At 44.2% G+C, this 23,233-nt stretch overlaps 1 protein-coding gene across 1 annotated transcript in view; it reads right to left on the bottom strand.

Annotated features, from left to right (window-relative positions):
* Nucleotides 1–22,225, bottom strand: part of Fam189a2 (family with sequence similarity 189 member A2) — a 63,148-nt gene extending 40,923 nt beyond the window's left edge. The window contains exons 1-2 of the mRNA XM_027406507.2: nt 21,839–22,225; nt 11,405–11,461 (exon numbers count right to left, since the gene is read on the bottom strand). Coding sequence (XP_027262308.1) covers nt 11,405–11,461; nt 21,839–22,225 — 444 coding nt within the window. The remainder of the gene's footprint in view (nt 1–11,404; nt 11,462–21,838) is intronic.
* Nucleotides 22,226–23,233: the final 1,008 nt, after the last annotated feature.

Below are 23,233 nucleotides of genomic sequence, written 5' to 3'. Positions count from 1 at the left end.
TAGAGGCAGGAACTAAAACAGAGACTATGAGGAACATTGCTCACTGGTGCTCTCTGGCTCACTTTCAGTTATCTTTCTTACACCATCCAGGAACAACTGCCCAGAGGTATCAGTGCCCATGGTTGCCTGGACCCTCTTACATCAATAATTAATTAAGAAAATACCTCCCCCCCCCCGACCTGCCTACAGGCCAATTTGAGGCATTTTCTCAGTTGAGATTCCCTCTGCCCAGATGACTCTAGCTTGTATCAGGTTGGTGCCACCCACATTTAGGTTTAATTAAGGTTTCCCCCTTCATTAGTCCTCTGGAAATACTCTCATAGACATCCAAAAGTGTACCTTAGTCTTCTGTGTGATTCTAAGCCCAGTTAAGTTGACAGTGAAGATTAAGCATTGCATCCTCTGTTTAACAGGCATTTTGTAAATTATACAACTGTCACATGGGTGTGTTTGAAATACAGACAGATAAAATATTTATAGACAGAAATAGAAGGCAAGTATATGCGACTTAGTCTCAAAGAGGTAGTCTATGATGCCCAGAATTTCACAACTAATTAGGGGACACAGTACAGATCTGGATCCTCCAATAGCATGAGGAATACCGACTAATACACACAACCCTTTCTCATCACTAAAGGGGTCTAACAGGCCTTCTGGGGCATTCTCATGGTACAAACTCTTGCCACGACCACCTGAGCACTTACACTGCTTATCCAGCCTATCCTACCTAAGCCAGGCACCCACATGATACGACCAAGATCAGCACCCCTGCACCTCCTGATACTCAGAATTACCATGAATGCCTTGTACTTTAAAACGGATTTGCATTTGAACCTTACAATGTATAATAAAGTTAACATTAAACTCAGGAGGAGAGAAAAATCACTGCCATATACAGCCAGAGTTCTTAATTATGTTCCTAACAAGAGAAGCTAATTCAGCTTCTTAATGAGAGAAGGCATTTCTTGTAAGACTATCAGGTAGCTCACAAAATCCACAGGAACCTGAGACGGAGCCAAGGATACTGAACGCTGGGACCTCTATCAAGGTCATGCAGGAAAACCAGGCCCTTTGGCACCAGCCTTGGCACTCCTGCAGCCCTCCCCTCATGGATTCTAAAGTGCTCTTGATACTACTCGTGGACACCCCAACATGCATTCCAACAGACAGACAGCAGGGATGCAGCCTCACCCACAGATGCCGATGCTCAGAAGGGAAAGCGTGTGGCCTTGGAGCCTCCACTGCTGGAGGAGATGGTTCTGCTTCTCACGGGACTCACTAACGTGGAGACACCAAGTCTAGGATGCTGAAGACACTGAGCAGCCAAGGACTAAACAAAGTATAATTCTGTATAGCAGCCTTCTCTCACACTGTCTCCAACATAACTCAGAAAGTAAGTCCTCCTCATTCCGTCCCAACCAGTTTCCTGAAAATCTTTCCAGAAAATGTCAGTGAAAATGCAAGCATTCAACCCGATTCCCCAAGTGGTTAACACTATCAACTCGATAAGACCTAGAATCCCCAAGGAGGCGGCTTCTAGGCATTCCTGTGAGGCATCCTCTAGACTAAGTGTATTGAGATAGGAAGACCTCATCTAAATGCAAGGGGCCTTCCCTATGGCTGCTTCCTGACAGCAGACAAAAGGGAACCAGCTGCCTCACTCAAGCTCCTGCAGCCATCATGTCCTCAACGAAATAAACTGTACCCTGGAAATGTGAACCAAAATAAGCCCCTCCCTCCTTATGCTGCATTTGTCAGAGCAACACAGTGGGGTGGGTCACTTGTTTTAGAAGGAGAAAGCCTACACAATGGCGCTCTCCCTGTTATGTATCACTCCTCACAGACCCATGACCTATGTTAAGATATCCTCCAACCCAGGTTTCTCTTCTTGCCCCAAGTCACTCAGAAGCTGCAGTTTCCTCAAAGTCATTTCAGGAGTAATGACAGTCCACGAGACCCTACAAAGCCAGGACATTCGACTGGGAAAGAGGCCTTCCTTTGGCACTGCCCAGCACTAGACTGACTGTCATGCTCCAACACTGGCCGTATGGTTTTATGTATATACTGGCAGGTCCAGATGCACCTAAGGACAGTCAGGAACTCACATTCCAGGACCATCAGTCAGCACTTACCAGAAAAGCCAAACTCTAGAAGCCTACCTATATGTTACCTTCCAACAACATTAGGTATCTTGGCTAAAAGAGAGCAGCAAATGTGAAAAATGAGGTGGCTAGTCAAATCACCAGCTTATTTAACATAAAAGAAGTCCCAACTTGTTCTCAGTGAAGCCTGTATAGAGAACTAAAGCCACATAAGTTCCTGTCCCCGAGTCAGCCAACTCTGACTTCAGACATTCCACCATTGAGCTACATCTCAATTCCAGCCCCTAAACTGATCAGTTCTGGGTCAGGCTATCCATTTCTGACAATATTTCAAACATTACTAAAAACAACAAAAATAATTTAGCTGCTCTCCCTGGGTAATACTCCTTCCTCACAAGCAAGACTATACACCAATTATCCATGTATGCACCATGACTTAGAGATGACATGCCAAGCTCTACATCTGGACCCTTCTCAGTCTGAGCAGCCCACAGCTCTTCTGACACATCCAGATTCGGAACAATCCCAAACCTTGTCTTGTAAACTTCATCTTCAAATTGCCCAGCCAGAGCCCTAGCTAGAACCCTAAAGATAGCCCCCTGTTCCCTTGTCCTTTCTGACATCTGCTGGCAAGGAAGCATTTCTTCTTCTGAAGTGGAATGAAGAGACAAAGCTTAATGCGTTTGATCAATGGGCTCTCAGAGAACCAACTGTGGTGTCCAAGACAAGTGACAAGTGGCTGCAGCAAGGCTTCTTGTGCTCCCCGTTCCACGAGGCTGGCATCAAATCTTAGCTCTATGTGTCTACGGGTGTGTGATTAATTTTTGGTCTGCTAGCTAATGCACACTGGTATTTATAGTAGAATTTGATGGAAGACTTCCTTTCATTGGCTTAGCAGAGAGGTCACCTCTAAGCTCCAGTAATGACCTGGTGATATCAGACCCTCCATAAGCATTAGAATACAGCCACACAGGCTTAGGTCACTTTGCAAAGCAGGGCACTGCCTGGATCTAGATTCCACCCAGAGAGTGACTGCAGGGATCTTTCTTTCTGAGAACCTAGGATCTTCCCCAGGCACAGTTCCCAGGGGTGATCAGAGAAGAAAATCAAAGCTCTGCTGCCAATGTGCCTGAACCCTGGTGCCTCGACCAGGCCTAAGAGTGTCTGTAGTAACACAGCAAAGCAAGAGGCCAGATTCTCTTGGAGGCGTCCTCAGTGATGATTTTTTTTTAATACATAATATGCTTGACCTGCACTCATTTGTCATTTCAGTTTCAATGTGCATTTAGACCTTTTCTTCCTGAGGGGCAGTTATAGTCCCATTGTACAAATGAGGGGGCTGAGTCCACCATTTCCTGGGCCACTAACTCATTGAAAATAACAGGTTTGAGATGCAAAAGTGAACCTTGTGCTGTCTTTGTTATTGTTATCTGGCTCTTTAAGGTGAAGGATAAAATCCCCAAAGTTTCTGTCAGTCCCACACTTAAAAGGAATTGTATAGGCAAGGGTAAGAAAACAACTTATTTAATTTAGATTTCGTGCCCCAAATAAGCCACTGTCAGCCCCGGGGAGGTGTCCACCATTTTTCTAACCAAGGAGACTGTGAAACGGGACAATGGGAAGAACATCAAAGTAGGACCAGAACATGGAGGTTCTTTCTGATAATGTGTCATGTGACTGGGAACATCTAACTGGGAAGTGGACAAGCCAGTCAGTCCCTGAGCCACTGCTTCCTTTTCTACAAACCAGAGCGACATATCATGAGCCTCTGTATCCCAGAGAACCTGGTAAATTCTTATTTTACTATTATTATTATTCTCTCATATAGTACATCCTCACCTCAGTTTCCCTTCCCTTCTCTTCTCCCAGACCCTCCCCCACCACACCCCTGTCCCCCAGATCCACTCACCCTTGGTTTCCCCTCAGAAAAGAGCAGGCCTTCCAGGGATATCAATCAAACATGGCACAACAAGTTACAATAAGACTAGGTACACACCCTCATATCAAGGCTGGACTAGGCAACCCAACGGGTCCCAAGAATAGGCAAAAGAATGAGAGACATTCCCACTTACTTGGTAAATTCTTAAGCATTATAGACAAACAAGAATATACTATGAATAATTCTGAAGAGTAAGCACATCCGTGTGTGTGTGTGTGTGTGTGTGTGTGTGTGTGTGGGTGTGGGTGTGGGTGTGGGTGTGGGTGTGGGTGTGGGTGTGTGTGTTACAGGGTACTGGACCAAGAACCTAGAGCCTAGCAGGCAAACACACTACTGCAAGTTACCCGGGTATGCCTCAAATTTGTGACCCTCCTGCATCAGTCTCCCAAGGACCTGAGATTACAACTGAGCAGCGCCATACCCAGCTATCCAGACACCTTTATGCCTTAAAAAACAGAGTGAGGTGTTACCAATGCAGCTTACTTGGTAGAACACTTCCCTAGTATGCATGAAACCCAGGATTCAATGTCCAGCACCAAATCAAACTATGCATGGGGATAGTCCCAGTGTGGTGATATATTGTTTATAATCTAATAAAGCCACTGAGGATCAAAATGCAAAACTAGCCACAGCCATAGAGCCAGGCAATTGTGGTACACACCTTTAATCCCAGGACTCTGGAGACAGAGGCAGACCATGGATCTCTGTTAGTTCAAAGCCACTTGAAACAGCTCACACAAAGGTGACCTCACACACTTGGAATCACACACCTTTAATCCCAGCACTAGGCAGGTGGAGACAGGAGTGATCTGGCTGGGTGGAAAGAGGAGTATAAGGTGGAAGGAGACAGGAGCTCAGAGGATTGAAGTCTGAGGTTTGGTGGAGAGGTGCACACTCTGAGGATTCGTGGAGACAGAACCAACCCATTTCAGTCTGAGGTAGAGGTTAAGAGCTAGTGGGGCCTGCCTGCTTTGCTTCTCTGGTCTTTGGGCTTAAACTCCAATATCTGTCATTGGGTTTATATTATTTATGTTACATCACAGTACCTAGAAAGTGAAGGCAGGAAGATGAGAAGTTTAAAGTCCTCAAGTCATCTCCTGATACATGATGCTCTTTCTCAAGACTGGGGGCTCAGGGTATAGTATGATCACTGAATAACAACTAATACAAAGAGAGCTTAAGAAATGTCCATCTGAAATTAAAATATCATCAAAATAACTAGGGAGAGTTCTGGAAATCTCTAATAATACAGTATGAAGGACTCAAAACATTGTTCTGAATTAAAGTACCTATTTCACCGACATAAATTAAGAGATTCCACTGGTACCTAATAATTAGTGGTAATGTGTCAGCACTAAATCCAGGTTTCACGCACTGTGAAATAAAAAGGGCTCATTCCAAATTACGGACAGCCACAGGACATATTTGAATGAAGCAGCATACATCAGGGCCTCAGAGCATCAACACTCATCTCCCTCACTTGCATGTGATGGCTCGAACTATAATTCTTCACGGCATCAGGAAAGATGGCACAACTCTTTCTAGCTAATAAGTCTTGGAGGTCAGTCATCAACCACTCTGAACAAGTATGCAAGCCTCCCATGATTCTCACAACAGATAAAAGGCCCCTGGATCTCAAATGGCTTTGTGGAGCCCTCTCCCCAGCCTAACTTATTGAGTAAATGAGGGAGGAATGTATGCTTTAAGCCATTCTGTTCTAACCACTATAATAATGAAGTTAGGGTGTTTTTAAACAGCCACTGTCATTACCATCTCTTATCGTTGGTGTGAGGTATAATCTAGGGGACCTACAAGTGAAAATCAACTACATGGAACCTGCTAGGCATGGTGGCATACATCTTTAATCCCAACACTCAGGAGGTGGAAGCAGGCAGATTTCTGTGAGTTCAAGGCAAATTAGACTACTTGGTGAGTTCCAGGCCACATAATGAGGACTTTTCAAATACAATAAAATAACCATATGGAACCCAAGACATGCATTTATTTGTCTGCACGTTTGTTGTTGTTAATGGGGGCCATGCCGTAGCATGCATGTGGAGGTCAGAGGACAACTTGTAAGTCTACGCTTTCTCTTTCTACCATGTGAATCTTGGGGATCTAACTCGGGTTGTCAGGCTTGAAGCCAAGAGCCTTCATTTGTAATGTTAAAGACCATCTTACATCAGTTTGAAGGTCAGATGTATCCCATCTATTCCAAACCAACAAGAAAGTAGCAACAGTTCCAATTACTACTTCATACGCAACCAAAACTATAGCAGTCAGCTGGACTTCCATAGTGCTGGTTCTTCCTAATGCACCACCAAAGAAAACATGGAATTAAGATAATTCCATTTACTAACCGAGGTACCTGCACAGGACAATTTTGGAGGCCACTTCTAGAACAGAGTCTGATTCTTAAACAATTACAAAACATTTTTGGCAAAATCAGAAAGGAAGAAACAGCACAAAAATAATATATTTTAGACATGGAAAATGGTAATCTTTTGTGAAAAATATTCAGCCTAGACTACCACACAAAGGCACATGCTTGGCCCTAGTAACAAGAGTATTTAAAACCTATTTTCCAGTGTGATTACTGTACAGAACACATGAGCACTGTTCCAATATAAGAAGAGGATTTGATGAATGAAGTTCTGGCTTTTCATGAAGACCTGAGTTTGAAGGAACTGGGGCAAACCGACCCTCCTTTGTTCAAGCTGATAAGCAACCTGAAGTCATCACAAAGACCATCACAGGGGAGGGTACACAAAAGAACTGCTTCTTACAAAGGAACACTCACGTGTTCCAGGCTAGTGTGGACACAACTGAAAACTAGGACAGCTGGCCTCACAAGAGGCTGGACATGGTCCAACCTTGCCCAACCTCCACATAGCCACAAAAACATATGATCGAACTGGAACTGACCCTAGAGGTGGAGGGGGCACTGGAAAGGCACCTGTCTTCACCTAACCCTCTCTTGGAGAGACAAATGAGAAACACTAAGCAGCCAGTCTACAGGCTAAACAGACTGCCTCCAATGGTCTAGGGCTAAGTCACTACACTCAGTTCTGGAGAGCAGGAACCAGTCACTGAGGTAGCCAGTCCTTCTGTGAGGTGTGAATGATGAGTGGAAAGCCAAAGGAGAAGGTGGCAGCCAAGCACTAGGCTGGGGAAGAAAGACCCAAGGCAGACAGTGCCCAAGATGTGTAGGAGAGCTAAAGCCAGGAGGTGACAAACCTGGGCAGCTGAGCCCAGATCTGCAAAACGCTGCCCTAGCACGTGCACTGGAATATTCTTAAAATCCCAGCACTGAAGCTCAGAGGCAGGGGTATGCAGAGAGTAAGGCCAGCCTCAGTTACATATGAAGCTCAAGGCTAGCCTAGGCTATATGAGACCCTGTCTGGAAAAATCAACAACAAAAGGCACTGCTGACTTCTCTAATGGAACAAGACCTCGTCTCAACATTAGCCCTTGGCACATTCCAGCACTCAGGAAGCAAGGGAGGAGGCTAGGCAACAAAGAAAGGGAGGAAAAAAAGAGGGGAGGGTTGGAATATACACCAAGGGAGGGGGTGGTAAAGCCACTCCTAATATCCCAAATTATCCCCCTAAGTACAGAAGAAATTATGCTCCACAAAGGCCAAGAGCTGCATGGCTCGGAAGAGGATGGCACTTCCAGTTTCTCTGCACACATTTTTATTTCTTAACATAATGTATTTAATGCAGGTTATTATAGTAGGGGTGTGTGTGTGTGTGTGTGTGTGTGTGTGTGTGTGTGTGTGTGTGTGTCCCATTGCTTGTTTGATAGAGGTTTGGTTAAGGCTTTATTTTTTTTAATCATATATGTGTGTGCATCTCCATAGGTGGGTACATGCATGTGTATGATACGTGTGTGGCAGGAGGGGTTACCTGCAGAGGCCAGAAAAAGAGATTAGATTCCATAAAGCTGTATTCCAGGCAGCTGTGAGCCACCTGAGTACTGGGAACTGAAGTTGAGTGCTTGGTAAGAAACATTAAGTCATCTCTTAGCCACTGGTTACCTATGTGAGAGAAGGCCTTGCTTTGCAGTGTAGATAGGCCTTTACACTCTGCACAGTTCTGCCTAGGCATCCTAAGTGCTGGCACTACAAGCATGCATCACCACACCTGTATATAGTGTTACATTAGTAAGATTCATGTAAACCCCAGGTTTTTCATGCAGCATGGTGACTGAGACTTACTGTATCAGCTGACAGACTGAATCTTGCCTAGTCCTAAAAGGGTCATTTATTAGAAGTTAATATTGATTAACATTTTACATCTGGCCTAGTTTGCTTGTTTCTGTGACAAAATGCTGACCAAAAACAACTTGGGAGAGGAGGATTTATTTCAGCTTACACCTCTCAGGTCACACCCCATCACCAAGAGAAGTCAGGACAGGAACTTGGGAGACAGGAATTGGAGTAGAGACCATGACAGGACACTGCTTACTGGTTTGCTCCTCATGTCTAGCTCAGCCTGCTTTCTATAGCACGCAAGACCACCTGCCCTAGGGGGAGCACCACCCACAGTGAGCTCCCTCACCAATCATCAATCAAGAAAATGCCCCACACACACACACACACACACACACACACACGCCCACAAGACAATCTGATGGGGACATTTTGTCAATTAAAGTTCCCTCTTTCCAGATGCCACTTGCTTGCATCAAGTTGACAAAAACTAACTGACCCAGTGACAATATAGAAGTCCAAATGCCCAACTATATGATAAAAAATTAATGATGCAATAGAAATACAATAGATGGCTGTTTGGCAATAATGGTGGTACCTGAAGAAACAATATCACTAATACTACTTCATAGTAAACTGAAAAGGCAGGACATAAGACAATACATACACACTGGTTACAACCATTTTGGGTGTTATACATGTTGTATGTTCTCTGTGTGGTGTGTGTGTGGTACATATATGTGAATGTCAGCGCATGTGCTCATGTATATGCACATGGAAGCCAGAGAAGGACAGTAGAATCTTCCTCTATTACTCTCTGCTATAATGCCTTTACTGGGGACTCTCACTTAACAGGAAAATCATCATTTTGGCATGGTTGCCTGGCCAATGAGTTCATAGGATCTGCCTACATCTGTCCTCAATGTTGAATTACAGGCATGCACAGCCAGGCCCAGCTTTTGTATGTGTGTACTAGATATTCATGTCATCTCCCAGATCCCTAAATTGGGTACAACTTTACAACAAACTATAGCATTTTTTTGAACAATGATGAAAAATAGAGAGTAAAAAGAAGTTAAGGAAAATTATTTTTATTAAGGCCATTTTTACCTATACTTGTTAATGCTCAATAACGAATATAAAAGCCACCTTTCCACATGATAGCAATTCAAGAATAAATGCCTTCAAGTGTGGGCTTTCTTGAACTCTATTTAAGATGCATGCTCATATTCTTTTCATCATTTGGGATTTTTAGAATACAAATTATCAGGGAAGTTTTTTTTTTATCTTCATTCACTTGAAAGACTTGAGTATTTTAACATTGACCAAACAGCAAGCGATACCGCAAAGGTCACTCCTCTACCCAAATACAAACACAGAGCACCACCCATCCAAAATTTTCCTGCACAGACTAATCCCAAACAGCTGCAGCAAAACATACTTCAGCTTATGAGCCATGGGCTCATCCAACACCTCCTTCCCTTCTGTCCTACTTTCCAACATATTAGATGCTCCCCTGACAAGTTATTCCTCCCAATATTTTAAAGGTGTTTCACTCAAGGCAATAAATAATGGGGTTACGAAATGTTGCCTGTGCTACTTGAGGAGCTGAAAGCATGTTAGAGTTCCAGATTCTCAAAGCAGTGTGGGGACCCATCTATTCTGCACCACGCTGTTTTACCAAGTAGTGAATGTGTAAGTGGCTTCCCATAACCTACCCTATATGACTGTGGGGTTTGGAAAGATAGTGAGGATAATGCTTGATATATAAGCATGAGGACCTGTGTTTGGTCACTAGAACCCAAGTAAAAATGCTGACACAATGGTAGGTGCTGAAGAAGCAAGACAGGAGGGTCCTGGCTCCCACTGAACAGCCACTCTAGCCTAATTGGGTAGTTCCAGGTTCAGTGAGAGACAGTCTCAAGAGAGACAAGAGTTCTTGAAGACACCACCAAGGTGTCCACACACACACACATAAAACTAACCAATTTTTTAAAAATGGCTTCTGGAAATAATTAAACCTTATATCAAGAGATATGAAAGAAAAGTAAGAAGAAAAGCTACCATGTGTAATATGTTTTTTAAATACTCTTCAATGCAAGTCAGATTTCCTAAACTCTATTTTGGACTTGGCAGTTACATAGACTCTATTGCTATTTATCTGCTTATTACCATTACCTCTTAATCAAACTCCCACAACAGGTAAAAACAAAGGACAAAGATTCAGATCATTTGCATTGTCATTGGACACTGGAGAATGGTTCATTTTGGAACATTAATTACAGCTCTACAACAGCAAAAGAAGGATAAAGTCATCAGTTAATGTCTGCATTATTAAGAAAATTAGTATTTGTGGGCTAAAGAGACAATGTAGCAAATCTCAGGAACAAAATTACAAAGATGTTCAACCAAACTATTCAAACAATGAAAAGTGAAACGTTATATATTTGTTGTTAATATGTGTGGTTTGCTTGGGACAAAGAAGAACAAAGAATTGGAGAGGGTGAGAACTGGGCAATAGGTACAGTGAATTCATTATATCATTCCCTCCACTTTTGTATCCATAGTGAACAGACATGGGGAAGGGGTTCGTTGGGGGACAGGGGTGCATACCTGTGCACATGCATGTGGAAACCAGAGGAGGATGTCAGGTGTCCTCTTCCATCATTCTCCACCTTATATTTTGAACTGAACCTGATGCTCACCATTCTAATCAATCCAACCAACCATCTAGTGCCCAGGATCCACCTATCTCCACCCGTCAATGATGGAGTTATAGGTATGCATGGCCATGACCAGCTCCTATGTGAGTGTTGAGGATTTGAACTCAGGTCTTCTTGCTTGTACAAGGATGGCTTTCCCACTAAGCCATCTCCTTAGCCCTAAACAGATTTTTTCAATAATATCTTCAAAATGAATTTAATGTTGGAACAAGAAACATATGTATAACTCTAGATGAATTCAGAACTTAAAAGCAAACCATAAACCATCAAGATTATCATCGTTCATCATCATTATTATTGGAACATTTACTTCTAACGTATCTACTGTCAACTTATTTTTTAATGAACAAGGACATTTACGATCTCAACAGTTTACTTCATGGGCTTTATGTTTTATGAAGAGTAATGGCATATGATGTGTACATACCAGGAGTATCATAGGCCTTTTCCAAGTTGTCAATCCAATGATCCCAGAGAGTATCACCTGTGAAGATAAATACATCATCAGCCCAGAAAATTCAAGTTAAACATTTCCCATTCTTGCTGAGTATAAACCATGGCAAACCCCTCTGGACTGTCTTACAGACCTACAAAATATGTTTACTGGCTGTGGTGGTTTGAAAAAATAGTCCCCAAAAGTGAATGTTACTATTAGGAGGTATGGCTTTGTTGGAATAGGGATGGCCTTATTGGAGGAAGTAACACTGTGAAAGTGGGCTTCGAGATCTTATATGCTCAAGCCATGCCCATTGTCTCAGACTACTTCCTGTTGTCTGTAAGTCAAGATGTAAGAACTCTCACCTCCTTCTCTAGCACCATGTCTGCCTGCATGGTGCCTTGCTTCCTGCCATGATGAGAATGGACTAAACCTCTGAGCTGGAACCCAGTCACCACAATGAAATGTTTTCCTTTATAAGAGTTGCTGGGGCCTCCTAGCTGCCTGGGTACTCCCATCCATCCGACAAGCCCGTACTTGTCACCTCCTCTGAGAAGCCTTCAGTAATCTCATCACCCCACATCTGCCTTGTACATACCAAGTTCTTTTTTCCCTTAGAAAAAAATCCTGATTATGACAATTAAGAGCACTTGTTGCTCTTGCAGAGGACTGGTGTTCAGTTCCCTGCGCCCATGTCAGGCAATGTGGCTCCCACATGCACATATACAAACAGACTGACAGACAGACAGACAAGCCTGGTCATCATTTGAGAGGTAGGTCTCTGCTCCTATCCTGTCTTTGACTCTCTGGCTCCTAGGGTAGTGCTTGTCACATGACGATCAACAATTGACTGTCCCTGAGCATTGACTCCACAAAGAGGAACTACGGAGAGAAAGCTCTTGTATTGCATAACAATGCATCAATTAAAAAAAAAAATAGCCACACTCAAATTCTTGGAAAAGAAGAACGAACCAGAGTGTTGCCAAAACACAGACTGAAAACCACCACAGCCTTTTGGATGGCATAGTTCACTAAAGCGCTGCCAAGAATCAAAGTAATCCTTCACTCGGGACACCCTGAGGCCTCTTGAGTACACTTCCCCTGTATAACAGGGTGTGTCTACCAAGTGCAGCTAAGAGCGGTTTCCTTCATGAAGCATCTCCCTTGACCCAATCCCTCCCATGCACACATCCACAATTGCTGTTTGCTAACTACACACCAGGCAAGGGTGTTCAGATCAAGCACACAGGTTCACCTGCAATACCCCATCTCAAGACTGAAGCAGCCCATTACACTCAGGATGCTGAGTCAGGAGGATCACAAATTCGAAGTCAGTCTGTTCTCAAACAACCGAGAGAGAGAGACAGAGAGACAGAGAGACAGAGAGAGACAGAGACAGAGACAGACAGACAGAGAGAGAGAGAGAGAGAGAGAGAGAGAGAGCCATAAGACTGATCCCACCAAATGACAGATTCCCTAGAAAACCTGATATCCACTGAGTATATGAACATACGCGGTGTGCCTATGACATGTGTTGTGTGTGCATATGCATGTGTCTTCTGCATGGGCACACTTGTTCATGCATGTACACATACAAACATCTGCATGTATGTCCTTGTATGTGTGTCTCTGCCTCCTTGTCCTGCTGGGACTGGACTTTGCTGAGGAAATGCAAACTGGTTTTGTGTGAAAACATGACTGAAGACTTCCCTGCCCTTGAGAAAAATCACAAACTGCCCACTACAGTAAAAAAAAAAAAAAAATGACTATGATTTGAATTATTCATTGATGTTTGTTATTTGTGCCACCGTCTCATAATACCCTGTGGTGCAGCTTTCGGGAACATTCTCTTTTTTTTTTTTTTTCATTAAAACAGTATTACTAAGATGAAGTGTCCAGCTCAGGACATAAAAGCCTATAAAACAATGATGTGTCTGAGCTACACTTTCCATTTCTGTAACAGCCTCAGCATCATGCTTCCTCCATGCTCACAAGTTAGTACATTAAATGTATTTTATATAGATACACATCTCTCTCTAAATTCTTATTGCCAATGGCATGTGTGTGTGTATACACATATGCCCAAGGGTGTGATTTCCACAAGATCATCATGAAAGATTTGCTTTGTTTGTTTGTTTGCTTTTCAAGACAGGGTTTCTCTGTATAGTTCTGACTGTCCTGGAACTCACTCTGTAGACCAGGTTAGCCTCGAACTCACATAGATCCATGTGCCTTTGCCTCCTAAATGTTGGGATTAAAGGTGTACACCACCATCACCTGGCTTAGATTTACTTCATTGGAATCTTGTCAAGTCCACTGTAATAGCTGCAATTCATTTCGGACTAATGGTTGTAGAGTCTTCCATTGTGTGTCTAATGTATTCAATTGCTTCCATATTTGTGGGCAGTCACTCTAGTCTCAGATTTTTATTCTTGTAAACAATACAGCCATAAACATTCATATGTTTTATGAGTATATCTCTAAAGACATGTGCTTTTATTCCTGTTGGACAAAGTCTCAAGAAAGGGATGGCTAAGTAGAACATTATTTATATATTTTAATTCTAATAGGGCTTCATAGATAGATGTCTTTTCCAATGAATGTCTTCTGAGACAAAAAGAACCATGCTGCAGTAGAAACTGCAGAAAATTTAATTGGAAAATATGAATAAAACACATGATCTGTAAGAAATATCAATAACCTCACAATATATTTGGCAAAGATATTAAGACTTGTTGGAGAGAAAAAGAAAGCTTATATGGCAGTATTGAATATAGATCCAAATAAATCAAGACATACCAAGGTCACAGGTTAGAAGGCATTGTTGCCACTTGAATTCTGAAATAAATCCAGAACACAGCCAGCAAGCTTGTGTGAACCACATTCCTTACCAGGTGCTGGAAAGTAAGTTCAGTCAGGCCTGGCAGAGGTGATTTACATCTCCAGTACTTCAGAAGGTTGGGGCCAGTGTATCACAAGTTCAAGGCCCATCTGGGCTACAGAGTAGCTTTATGGCTAGCTGGGCAAGGCAGTGAAGTTCTATTTCAAAATAAATAGGAAAAAGGAAGGCTGGGGATACACTGAGTGGCTCAATCCCCAGTTCTAAGCAACGGAAATAAAACTGCACCCTAGTTCAGGTGGTAGTTGCATCTAGCCCCAGTCCTGAACCCATAACAAACCATGCCCTATTGACCTTCACTCAGTAGCCCTGTTCTTTTAAACCCTGGGTGAATCCCAAGGCATTTGGGGAACACCATGAGTGGGGAGGGAGGAAGGAGGAACAGAGGAAGCCTTCTGAAATGTGGAGGGAACTAAGGCTCTGCCCTGGGGCTGAATCCTTTAAGACCCAAGGAACAGATACTTGAACCTCCTGGCATCCAAGCATGGAAGGCAAGAATAGGTTCCGCCTCCCTCTGTGGCAGCGGTAGCTGGGCTCTGTCAGGAGGGAGTCCAGGAAGTCCCTTAGGAATGACCTTTGATGGCTTTTACTATACCACAATGCTACTACTGCCTGATGGCCTGTGCCTGGGAAACCTCACTCAAATGCCATGAGCAGCCTCTAGAAAGCACCTGGTTACCGCAAGAGTCAATGAATGAATAAGTGAACGAGTGAACAAACGAAAGGAGACAAGAAACAGGAGATGAGCGTGCTAAAGGGTGACTACGTAAGCCTGAGCACATATGCACCCCCGTGCTTCCTGAAAGGACAACGCCATCAACATTCTTCCACCCAGCACAAGATACAACATGCCCTGAATGCGCAGGTAAGAACCTACTGTTAATGCCAAACCATCTCCAGGTAATTGTAATCAGAGCCATACCATTTCTGTTTCCCTCCTTGTGGCTCATGGAAACAAAACATCTTTCCTCTTCCTGATAATGCAAAGGAAGCATCTGAGGTGCAACAGCTCCGAGTCAGTAAGACCCACCATGTGCAGCTAATGCCTTTAATTTTCCAGCTTAAAAACCAATCTTTAAAATCAAAGGCTTATACTTCTACTGCCCTATTTTCCTGGCCTAATCCACAAACATGCCTTAGGGCAAAAATGTTCTGGCTCATTTGTCAAAACCTGCTGGATCCAAACACAGATGTTTGAAAGCCGTGTTGCAAATGCCCTGTGTTTATCTTCTAAATAGACAGAAACTAATTTATCTAACTTCTCAACAACCTATTTTTCCCTATAACTGCAAAGGTGTGTGGCAGGGGTGGGGGTGGGGTTCTTCCCTTTTTATAGCACTTGAAAAATCTGAGTGACTGAGCAGTGAGCAGAACTCCCACAGTAGGTACTATAGACAGCCTAGGCACTTCACGTTGGTTATACACTTTTTTGTCTTGGTGTTTGAAAAGTATGCACACTACCTAGTATGTGCCAGGCCCAGGAGCCAAGCCTTTTCCCACAGTGCTCTTCTATGCAAAATCAGTCCTAAGACAAGAGTATCCCACCCATTTTACATATGAGTAATTTACTCAAGGCAAAAAACCTATAAGTGAGATTCTGTTGTCCTGTAAAACAAAGAACTAAAGAAAGTCAATAAATTTCACTCAAAATACTACCTTCAAATGCTCCTTAAATGTTTGATTTATGATAGGAAATATATATATGTGTGTGTGCATATATATATATATAATGGAACCAGTAGAAACTAATGAACATGACAGAAAATGCATATTTACTACTGTTTAACTGGTAATAACTTCAGGGCTTTTATGTCAGTTTTTTCCCTAGCCATTTTTTTTTTTGGCTTAGTCATAATGATGTTTTAAATAGGTTCTCCTCGATGATTCTTTATATGAAACTGGAATCTTGCCATGGCATCATAGATTCAATAGAGGGATGAGGAAAGTTCAAGTTACTGACTTGGAGCAGAGGGAAACGAATGATGTTTCATGGCCTCTGGAGAGAGCTGCACAAGGCCAGCTCTGTGCCTCTCATCTGAAATTGCTCCCAGGGATCACAGGTGGCATTCAAGCTGGGGGTTTTGTTTTTCAAAAATCAGATGGGCAAACCAGTGCCACTCTCTCTACTCTTTAATTAAACGTATCTCAGTGTGGTGGGTGCCATCTCCCACAATCCCAATGGAATCAAAATAAGATTAACTAAACACATGCCTAAACTGAGAGCCAGGACAACACAACCTGAACACAGACATCAAGATCCTCCTTCAGCCACTCACCAACAATATGGCTATGTTTCTAGAAGGCCGGCTAATCCCTTGGTTCTACAAGTTTGGGCATAATAGTCATTAACCAAGGTTGGCAAGGGGGAAATGATACAGAATGTTCAAATAAAAAGATCTGAATGCATTTTTTTTTTCTGACACACGGCCCAGTGTAGCACAGGTGAACCTCGAGCTGCCTGAGCCAAGGATGAACTGGAAGTACCAATCTGGCAGCTCCCTCCTCACCAGTGACTTGAACTACATGACAGACCCTTGTGTCTCCACTACTCCTGCTTAGGCAGTGCTGGGGATTGAACCCAGGGTCTCTGGTGTGCTAGGCTGGTGTTCTACCCACTGAGCCACATGTATAGCAGTCAAATACAAAAGATTACATTAGGGGCCACTGAGATGGCTCAGAAGGTAAAGGCACTTGCCACTAAGTCTTACAAACTAAGTTCGATTCCCGGGACCCACAGAGTGGAGGTTGTTCTTTGCCATATATATATACTCTCTCTCCCTCTCCCCCTCCCTACCTCCTCTCTAAATAAAGAATGTAATTTAAAAAGTAAAGATTATATTAAAATAGTCCCTTCACGCTGCTGAAATATTAATTCAAGATTGTGGGGAAGGTGGCTTACAGGACTTAATTAGTAAATGTATTTTCAAACAGCTCCTCAGGGTTCACACAAGTGGGGAAAGCCTCAGTTCTGAGGGACACCCCTCCCAGAGACAAACATGGAGGAACATCCTCGAAATGGGATGTGTTTCAAGTGAATGTGTTTGAACCACTGTTGCATCAAACACAAAACAAATATTTTTACAAAAACCAAACTAAGATTTGCCAGTTTCAGGGATGAGGCAAACTGTAAGGTGCTCGTGGTCATTCAGTTTGAGGAGATTTCACTCCAGTGCTCAAACCACACGTGGATTTCAAGAAGCATTAGACTTGTTGGTCATTCCTCTTAAGACCAGGTCATATACGGCTGAGTGGGCCAGGGATGTAGCTCAGGGGTAGAGCTCTTGCCTCTGACCCTGAGTTCAATCCCCAGATCTGAAAGAAAAAAAAGGAAGGGAGGAGAGGGAAGGCAGCAGGGAGGGAGCAAGGGAGAGAAACTGAGTGAACATAATCACAGTATGTCTGCACAATGTTCTATCACATCACAGTTAATAGGAACGAGTTGTTGCTAAACTGGATGAGCCTTAAAAAATACCCTAATTAGAAGTTATTTATCCTTAAAAGAACATACATTATATATTCATGAGTATATATGAATATATATATATATATATATATATATATATATTGTGTGTGTGTGTGTGTGTATGTGTGTGTGTGTGTGTAAAGATAGACAGACAGACAGACAGACAGACAGACAGACGTGAAATATCCAGGATAGTAGTAGTCTACAGGGCCAGAAAATAGGAAAATGGGTGGCACCCGGACAGAAAGATGTAGAGAAGAAAGACTATCAGGGGATTTTGAGAACTTCCTAAACTCATTTTGGTGAATGGCTATGCAACAATGAGCTCACTGGAAACTACCAGAAGGCTCTCTTTACATTTGGACTACAGCTCAGTAGTTTTTTGTTTTGTTTTGTTTTCATTTTTCCAGTCCTCAAGTCACAGTTTTTCATCATTTGCCATTAAAAAAAAAAAAAAAAACCTCCATTCGGCCATCTGAGTTCATGGTAGAGTGTCAGAGAATATACACTGGAGTATTTAATGGTTGAAGTTACATATCCATAATTTGCCTAAGAATAACACATTGTGTTAAGAGGAGGCAGTGTCAGATATTCGGATATTGCAAGCGCCTGTGACTGGTGATGGGTCACCCCACATGGCCATTCCATTCCTCTTTCCACATTCATTAAAACTTTAATTTTTTCCATAATGAAATGTTAAAACTGGAAAGGAGGCCTTAGGACTTCCTAGTCACTTCTATGAACTCTCTCCTGTGTGTGTGTGTGTGTGTGTGTGTGTGTGTGTGTGTGTGTGTGTGAGCTCTGTCTAAAAATACACACATTGAAACATTTACACATGAAATTACAATGATGTAATACTGAGATTTTCAAATAAAATTTTAATCTGCTAAATGGACTAAGAGTAAAGGGGCCCTAATTCCTTGCTCTGGCATCTTTCAGGACACACAGGACCAGTGGCAAAGCCTAGGAGTGGGGACAGATAAGACCATTGTTCTAGTGGTTGGAGAGTAGGTGTGGTCTTGTTATACAGTGTCTTCTTAAGCCTAAATGTTCTCCTAATACAGGATTTAAAAAAAAAAAAAAAAAAAGCTCTCTTACCTATGTGAGTTTAAAACATGATACAGGGTGGTATTTTTCTTCCTAAAACACTAAGAGATTCATGGAGTCCAATGACATCTGCTTAACCCCTATTCACTTGTTCTGAAAATATAGTTATTATTCATTGGTTCTGTTGCTACTTTGCAAATTCCGAAGTCTACCTTAGGAACAGGTCACACCCACACAAAGAAAGAATAAGTGACAGTTACAGATCTGCATACTGGCCCAAGGGCACATGGTAGACTAAGACATACAAAAAGAACCTCTCAGGTTCAAGTCACTGATTGTTTCTTGGGTCTGATTTGCTTGTGCCGAGGACAAGCCTGGCCAGTGAACCCACAGCACCACCCTGCAAATTCTGTTTTGTGAGCTTTGTTTTCCATTTCCTCAAATCCCATTGTGGCTCCATTGACATCTAAGGGCATCTCCTTACCTCTGAAGTAACTCGAAATTGCAAAATGATTTCAGATTTTAATTTTAGAAAAGAAAAAAAAAGCCATGGTGTGTGTGTGTGTGTGTGTGTGTGTGTGTGTGTGTGTGTGTGTGTAGGTTATGTGTGTGGTGTATGTACTTGTTACTATCCCTGCATGTGTGTGGTGGCAGAGAATGACACTAGGTACACTTTCTACCATATTTCATTTGTTGAGACTGGGTGTCTCATCAGTTTGACTAGGCTGACTGACCAATGACCTTCAGGAATCCACTTGTGCTCACCTTCTCCCAAGCCCACCCCAGGCACTGGGGTTACAGACTCCCCTCTGCCCACACCCAGCTTTTAGGTGGGTTCTAGGGATCCAGACTCAGGTCCCCATGCTTTACTGACTGAACTGTCTCCCTAGTGCCCCCCACAAATCTTTTCAATAAACTATCTTGAGAGAATGCTGAATTATGATTTTACAAAGAATAAATCCATAAAATACATACAAGATTCTGGTCCAGGGTACTTATCGGAAAGAAATGCAGTCACCATTTGGATGCGTAGCCTGGGGGGGGGGGTATTATTCTCATTCCTATTCTATTTAGAGTACCCATATTTCAAGGTTTTCCAGAACACTCACAAGACAGTAGCAGAGTCCAGGGACAGGACTACAGGGTGGGATTCTGTCAATCTAATACATAAGTTGTGAACTTCATTCACTATAGCACAAAAAGACTGGGGTCCCAACCATTTAGCAAAGGTGTTTAAAAGAGAGATGTCTCAGAGGTTAACAGCACTGGCTGCTCTTCCAGAGGACCAGGGTTCAATTCCCAGCACCCATGTGGCAGCTCACAACAGTCTCTAACTCCAGTTCCAGGAGATATGACACCTTCATGTCAATGCACATAAAAATAAAGTTAAATAAATTATTTTAAAAATAGAAGGTTTCATATATACAGATATATGAAAGAAAAAAGATGAGTAGATTGCCAGGCAGTGCTGGCATGCATCTTTAATCCCAGTGCTTCAGAGGCAGAAGAAGGCAGATCTCTGTGAATTCAAGGCCAGCCTGGTCTACAGAGCGAGTTCCAGGACAACCAGCCAGGATACACAGAGAAACCCTGTCTTGAAAAACAAAAAACAAAGCTGGGCATTGGTGGCCCATGCCTTTAATCCCAGCACTTGGGAGGCAGAGGCAGGTGGATCTCTGTGAGTTCGAGGCCAACCTGGTCTCCAGAGCGAGTGCCAGGATAGGCTCTAAAGCTACACAGAGAAACCCTGTCTCAGGAAGAGAGAGAGAGAGAGAGAGAGAGAGAGAGAGAGAGAGAGAGAGAGAGAAACAAAAAGCAAACAAACAAAAATAAAAGAGTAGATTGACATTGGGTGATACAAAATTCTGAGTTAGGCCAGAGAAAGCTTATGCTCTTCATGTTCTTATTCAAACCATTACTCTAGGTTCAATAAGTTCTCCCACATTTTTGAAATTTACATTTGGTCTTGACTCTGGATATGCTTTGACCAGTAGAGCACAAAATGTAGAGCAGATGGTAGAAAAAGCTATAGACATTACCAGGCTCTCAGAGTGCATTAGTTCATAGAGAGGTCATTTGCTTTACTCATCTTCCACAAGCATTGCACAAAGACCTGTTTCCAAGGCTCTTGGCCCCTGGCAAACCTCAAGGGGTTGGATGCCCTGAAAGTTGTGACACAGTTAAGAGGCAGGAATGAGTACCCATCTGGTCTACAGACGCTTGCTCACTGGCAGCCACTGTTCTCAGAGGCAGGCTTCCCTAACCCATTGGTCAAGGTGCCAGGGCAGGGCAGATATCCCCAGCTAGCTGCCCCACACTTCTGGAATTCTATTGAGTGCATCCATAATGACAGGTTCTGTTTCTTGAGCACCCACTTCTGCAGGGCAACCTTAGTGGCTCCAAGAACCCACCCAGGGTTTGAACCCTCCTCTAATGACCAGGTACAAGCCACCAGTCACACACAACCTCTTATTACCTCTGAGCTCCTCAGGGTGCAGTCACCCAACACCAGATACACTCTCATTTATCCGTGTTTAAATGAAGAATAAAAACAAATCAATCTCCTCCTCCCCCCTCTTCTATCTGTCACTTTGTCCATTCCAAAAGTACCCCACCCTGCACGGGTATTGTTGGTGTATCGGTGAGGAAAACACATCAAAATCCCTGCCCTGCAGGAATTTACTTCGCCAGTGTAGTACAGTGGCCAACAAAGTTTGAAATCATTTTTCTCCCATCCTCATGCCACTCTCTCAAAGAACTTAATATTGTGCTTAATGTTAACTTGACTGGAAACAAAATCCTTAACGTGTAAGAACAGACGCTGCCCGGGTGCAATCCAATTCTCCCTTGAACTTGACTACCTCCCAACACTTTTCCCCCACTCAATGTGGCCAAACACTTTAGGTGGCTTGAGGGTCTGAGCTCCCCAACTGAGGCAAAATTAAAACACAGGAGGGACCCTCCACAACCCACTGCCCAGAAGGCGGACCCCCACAGAGAGGCACCCAGTACTCACCGAGGAACCTGCCCAGAAGGGGCACGAGTTCTTCACCTGAGGCGAACTGCTCAACGACAGCGCCCCGAAGCTGAGCGCCACCATGCAGCAGCCCAGGATCAGCTGCAACAGCCCGAGCGACAGCAGTGGGCGCGCGGGCAGCAGCGCGGAGCCAGGCGCTGCGGGGCGGCGGGACGCGAGCGCGGGTGGCGGGGCCAGCACAGCGGCGGGGGCGCAGCGGGGCCGAGCTGGAGGCTGCAGAGCGCCCCGGGGCCAGCGCGGCCGCAGCGGGGGCAGTGGCGGCTCCTGGGCGGCGGTGGTCGCGACTCCAGGACCCCCGGCCTGAGGTCCGCCCGACAGCCCGGCCACCGGGCAGCAGGAACCCGGGAGCACCACGGGCAGAGACATGGGCGCGCAGCGGGCGGGTGGCTCAGCGGAGCGGAGGGTGCGGCGCACCGGGCACCCGCGCCGGCGCCGAGCAGGACGGACTGCGCACGGCCCAACCACTTGCTGCCGCGGCCCGCGCCGGCCGCGCCCACCTGCCCCGCGGGGCCCGCCCCCCGCCGATCCCTCTCGGTCACCCACAGTGACAAGTGCACCGCCGCTTCAGGGTCACACGGGAAAGGCGTCAGGAAACGGCCCACCGTTCATAGTCTGTCCCCAACAGTGGCGCCAAGGGAAGCGTTGTAGACCCGGGTACCTCGGAGGACCGTCCTGAAAGTGGGAGACCCTGACGACCTTTAAATGGGAAGGAAGTCCCGAGTGATTCTCCCCCTCCCCCTGCTAGGAGGAGGGGCTGCTGGCAACCCCGACGGGAAAAGGTCCAAGCCCGGGAAGATGATGCTTCCCTGGACGTTACTGCCTGGGAGTGCGACCTGTATCTATGACCTCCGCGGGAGGATTCCCGGCGCTGACGCTGCAGCCCTGCGGGGAGAGGACGAGGTGCTTTCCCAGCACCAGAGTGGGAACAAGAGTAGTAAGACAAAAGTTACCTTGGGAGTTACTACCCAGCATTCACAATGGAAGAGGCCAGGGCGACCCTGTGCAGTTGGCACAGGCTCCATCCTTCTAGCTTTGACCCGGAGCTAATTGGCATCACCTGATAGAACACAGAATCCCAAACTTCCCAGGAAATAGTCTAATGAAATCGTAATCTACTTTAGTAATTTGTGATGCATCTATTGAACTTTAAAGAAAAAGCAATTATTCGTCTTTGCACAATGGTTTCCCCTAATAGAATGTCTAGACGTCTAATGTATCATAGGTGAGCTGCTGATAATGGGCTTCTTTTCCAGGTACGAGCCAGAGCAGTGTCAGTTTGCAGCCAGTTCTAGTATTTGAAAGCTTGTCTTATTGGAAAGGTGAGGGAATTTAATTCCCTCCTGTTCACTAGAACAAGAGAAATGCAGGTTTCTC

Source organism: Cricetulus griseus, chromosome 3 (assembly GCF_003668045.3).
Source record: "Cricetulus griseus strain 17A/GY chromosome 3, alternate assembly CriGri-PICRH-1.0, whole genome shotgun sequence".
In the NCBI taxonomy this organism is placed as follows: Eukaryota; Metazoa; Chordata; class Mammalia; order Rodentia; family Cricetidae; genus Cricetulus; species Cricetulus griseus.
Note: the sequence above shows the minus strand (reverse complement) of the source record. Positions and strands in the feature narration are given on the sequence as shown.